At 35.0% G+C, this 4,311-nt stretch overlaps 1 protein-coding gene across 1 annotated transcript; it reads right to left on the bottom strand.

Moving 5' to 3' along the window:
• Positions 1-2,645: 2,645 nt before the first annotated feature.
• LOC113351748 lies at positions 2,646-3,773 on the bottom strand. The gene is made up of 4 exons (XM_026595683.1): positions 3,654-3,773; positions 3,164-3,549; positions 2,976-3,072; positions 2,646-2,894 (listed from the first exon to the last, which is right to left on the bottom strand). Exons 1-4 carry the CDS (start codon positions 3,771-3,773, stop codon positions 2,646-2,648), a joined length of 852 nt encoding a protein of 283 aa, XP_026451468.1.
• Between the last annotated feature and the right edge of the window lie 538 nt (positions 3,774-4,311).

The raw sequence follows: 4,311 nt of genomic DNA, 5'->3' as shown, positions 1-4,311 counted from the left end.
TTTAATCTTACTCATTTAATTTAACTAATAATACTTTATTATTTTTACTAATTAAATTGGTTGTCCCTAATAAAAAGAAAGGATCCATGGACATTCTTATATGTACACTATTCATACAAGATTCAACCAATTTTTCTTTAGAGTCTAAACGACAATAAATTTGAACAAAATATTTTGATGATATGTTTTTCTTATTAAATTCCTGATTCCTACAAAAAATGAAAAAAATACGAGACGTATAACACCATCCTCTACCACTTTGAAAATCAACAGTTGAAAATTAACGGTTGAAATTTCAGTCGGTAGATGGCGATGTTTGGTATATCGTACTCTGCTTATTGTTGGTAGGAATCTAGAGTTTAATAAGAGGAACATATCATCAAAATATTAAATTCAAATTCAATATAATTTGATTTAAAAAAAAATTAGTTCAATCTTGTATGGATAATGTAATATAAGATTGTCCATGGATCCTCTCTCTTATATAAAATAGGGCTTTTTACAAAAACATGCCTGTTTTTTTTATGGTTTGCAAAACTAGGCCTGTTTTTTTATTTATTGCAAAACTAGACAAGTTTTGACCAAAAGTGATGGATGGAAAGTTAGCACCGTTAGCTGTAACTAAAAAGACCTAAAAGTCCTTTGAATCGGTTATTGTGACCCAACCAGATGTGTGTTGACTCTGTATACGTCACCACATAGTGCGTGAGTGGCACTAAGTACGTGGCACCGCTTACCTGGCACTGCTTCCGTGGCACTACTTACGTGGCAGTCTTATCTTCTTCTCCATAAATGAACATCTCCACAACCACATAAATCTGCTTCTCTTCATTTTCCGATCTGAAAAAATGGGTGGTGGTATGAATGACAAAGCAAGTACTTCAAGTAGTATGATAGCGTGTTTAATGTGTGAAATGGAAGAAGATCATGAAACAAAGGCATGTCCATGGGTTTATTCAAGGTGCAAACATGTACCTTGTAATGGAGTAAGAGCTTTGTTGAGGTCTAAAACAGATGTAAGTAATGGAGAGTTGTTCTTGAAATGCTTGAATCCTACCTGAAACTACTTTGAGTGGTTTTCTCAAGCTTCTTCCCATTCTTCAGCACTTCCAATGAAGCTTCTATCAGCTCATGGTTGTATTGCCTGTGGAGAAGACAATCACAGTGTTACAAACTGTCCACCGAAGCTTCAAAAATGCTTTAAAGACCACTGCAACTCTCAATTAGAACTGAAGATATGTAAAAATCAACATAATTTCAACATAGCATACCTTGTGTGCAAGAAGAAATCCTGTGATGCATTCAAATGGGCTTCAGATGCTCTTGTCATTAAAAGCAAAGAAACAATGAAGAGTAAAGTGTATGAAATATGCAAGGAATTTAATAAAAATATGAAAATGTAGCCTGCAACAATTTTATGATAAATTTATTTTAATTTCATAACTTGCATTGTCTTACAAAAGCATCCATTCATCCTTTCACAAAAGATAACCAAATTGAAACACAAAATCAATCAACACAAACATAGAATCAGATTTTCATGTACTTTTTTGGTTTCTTCTTCTTTCCCTTTGGATATGCAACTGTGAAGGTGACTTTGTTGTTACGAGATCCAACATGTTTGTTATTCTGATTGAAAGCAGGTTGAGAAGAAGCCTTTCTCTTACTCCCTTGGCCTGATTTTGCAGCACCTTGTTTAGAAGATTCACTAACACATGTTTTGGAACTGTTGTTGTTCTTCATTCCATCCTTAGCAGTAGTAGATGCACCTGCAGAAGAACTGACAACTAGTTTCTTTCTGTTGTACTTCCTTTTTGATGGTTCAGGGACATAAGTAGATGATGTTGAGCCATCAACACAGGTTCTAGGCTTGTTTCCCTTTGGATTCTTTCCAACCTCTCCACCACCACAAGCTACTGCATAGTGACCATTAACTCCACACTTCTTACGCTTTCTCATTTTCTTCACACTTACAGCTTTATCATAAGAAGGAATCCTCTTCTTCCTTGGCCTTTAGGATTAATGAACTCTACCAATATATTCTACACAATGAAAGAGAAGATATTGGTTAAGATATGAAACCCTTAAAGGTTGTGTACTATATAAAGCATGTATGAAACCCTAAAAGAATCTTTGTTATTATTTAATCAATATCTTTATTTTTAATAAAACTAATGCTCTTACCCAGTCAATTTCAGCTGACAGTGGTTCAAACTCTGGAGCATATGTCTTTTTGTAATATTACACACTGTACACAGGGTCACAGTAGCTACAACATGAAATCAGACAAGCAGATCCACAAATTATCAGTTTACAAGATTGAGCAAGGAAAAATAAAGGGAACATAACAAATCAAAACATAGGAATGAAACTCTGGAATGAAAAGAGAGGGTGACTTACTCAGCCCAGTTTGGTCTCAAAGGTGTTAAAGCACATACAACATGTTGACAGGGAAATCCCCTCAGCTGCCACTGCAAACAACTACATGTCTTTTTGGGAATATCCACAACAAACACAACATCATGAACACTCTTGACCTCATACACCTTTCCCCTTACAGCTCCAGTTAACTCAAACAGATGAGTTAAGTCCCGCATCTTTGTAATCAGCTTCATTGCCTTTCGCACTATCTGACCATCCTGCCACTATTCACATTCATTCCTCCTCTTGAAGAAAAGACCCACCACCAGGCTAGCATACATTTGTCCAAGTGTAATGATAGGCTTATCCCTGAAGGGCTTGGCCATGTTGTTGAAAGATTCTGAGAAATTATTGTTAATGTGCTTACACTTGCTATCATTTGAGAAATGAGACCTAGACCAACATTCAGGTTTTTGATCTAGGAGATACAGTGCAGCTTTATCATCCCCAGCAAACAATTTATCCATGTGTTGCTAAAAACAAACATAAATAGTATTAAACTCATGTTTGTAATACTTGCAATTACATTATATTGTTCTGAGAAATGAGAATACCTGATAGTGTCTCTTCTTGTAACATTTGGCAGCATTCCAGAAATGAGTGCGTAAGCTGTATGACTTGAAATACTTCTTTAAATTCTTCATCAAATGTCTGCCAAGTAGCCAAGTAATAGTTAGTCATTGAACTGATATTATTAGGAAATATTAAAAAAGGAAATAGATTAACAATAGTATAACATTACCTGAAACATAATCTGTGCTCATCCAAGCAAAAGTATTTGTCACAAGCTTCACTAATCCCCTTCTGCTTGTCTGATATAATGGTGAAATGCAAGTTTTCACCCAGTATAGCTTTCAAGTCTTTGAGAAATATCTTCCAATTCTCAATGGTTTCATTCCTGCACACCATTATACCAAGAGGAACTAAACCATTCTGACCATCTAGACCTGTTGCAACCATTAACACACCACCATACTTCCCATACAAATGGAAAGCATCCAATCCAATGATTTTCCTACATCCATCCAAGAATCCTTCTATAACAGGCTTGAAGCAGAGTGTCATTGACAAGAATGTGTTGTTTGTGCTTCCATATGAGAAACTAGCTACACTGCCAGGTATTTTTTCCTGCAATTATAACTAAGTAATGTTAATGCCATATAATTTGTAATATTAAGTCATGTTTCTCTAACTAAAGACAAACATTAACCATTACAACAAAGTAATGTTACCTTCATCATTTCACAGAATGCAGGAATTTTCTTGTACTGCTCCTCATAGCTGCCATAAAGATTCTGCAACACAATATTTTTTGCTCTCCAGGATGTATGGTACTTAATGTTCACCTTCATTGTTTTTTTGAACTCATTTTCCAATGCTTATATCCATCAATGGTTATATAATCTAAACTCTCATTTCAATCATTGAAACATTCTCAGAGGACGTTATATAGTTGTTATTCACAAACCATTTTTCGTCAGAGCAATTCTCAAAGTGATTGAAACATATCATGACTTTCGTCACTAGGTAAAGATGAACTTGGTTAAAGCGAAAGCTTACCAACACATATTTCGATAAATAGATATGCGAGATAGACTCGGCTCGAAATATCAAATGTGTATAATCTAATTATATATAGCAAAACGAATTTTGTCTCAAGATAGGAGATAGAGTAGATAGACTTTTGAGTGATAGATAAATTCAAGTCTCCACATACCTTTTAGTTGATGAAGATCCACCGGTTCCTTGAGTAGTCCTTCGTCTTGTATGATGATTTCCATGGAGTTCTTGAGCTCAACTACACTTTCTATCCTAGTCCGAGACCTTAGCTACAGTAGACTAGAAATCAAGACTTTATAGTTTTGATCACTAACATTGAAAAACATGCTT

The sequence above is a fragment of the Papaver somniferum genome, chromosome 2 (genome assembly GCF_003573695.1).
Source record: "Papaver somniferum cultivar HN1 chromosome 2, ASM357369v1, whole genome shotgun sequence".
Taxonomy (NCBI): domain Eukaryota; kingdom Viridiplantae; phylum Streptophyta; class Magnoliopsida; order Ranunculales; family Papaveraceae; genus Papaver; species Papaver somniferum.
Note: the sequence above shows the minus strand (reverse complement) of the source record. Positions and strands in the feature narration are given on the sequence as shown.

Bases quoted from the DNA above. Each gene is read 5' to 3' on its own strand.
- LOC113351748 (XM_026595683.1), bottom strand. From the start codon at position 3,773: ATGAAGGTGAACATTAAGTACCATACATCCTGGAGAGCAAAAAATATT. The intron at 3,550-3,653 runs GTAACATTACTT...TTATAATTGCAG, and splicing joins CATTCTGTGAAATGATGAAG to GAAAAAATACCTGGCAGTGT. The intron at 3,073-3,163 runs GTAATGTTATAC...GCTACTTGGCAG, and splicing joins GAGCACAGATTATGTTTCAG to ACATTTGATGAAGAATTTAA.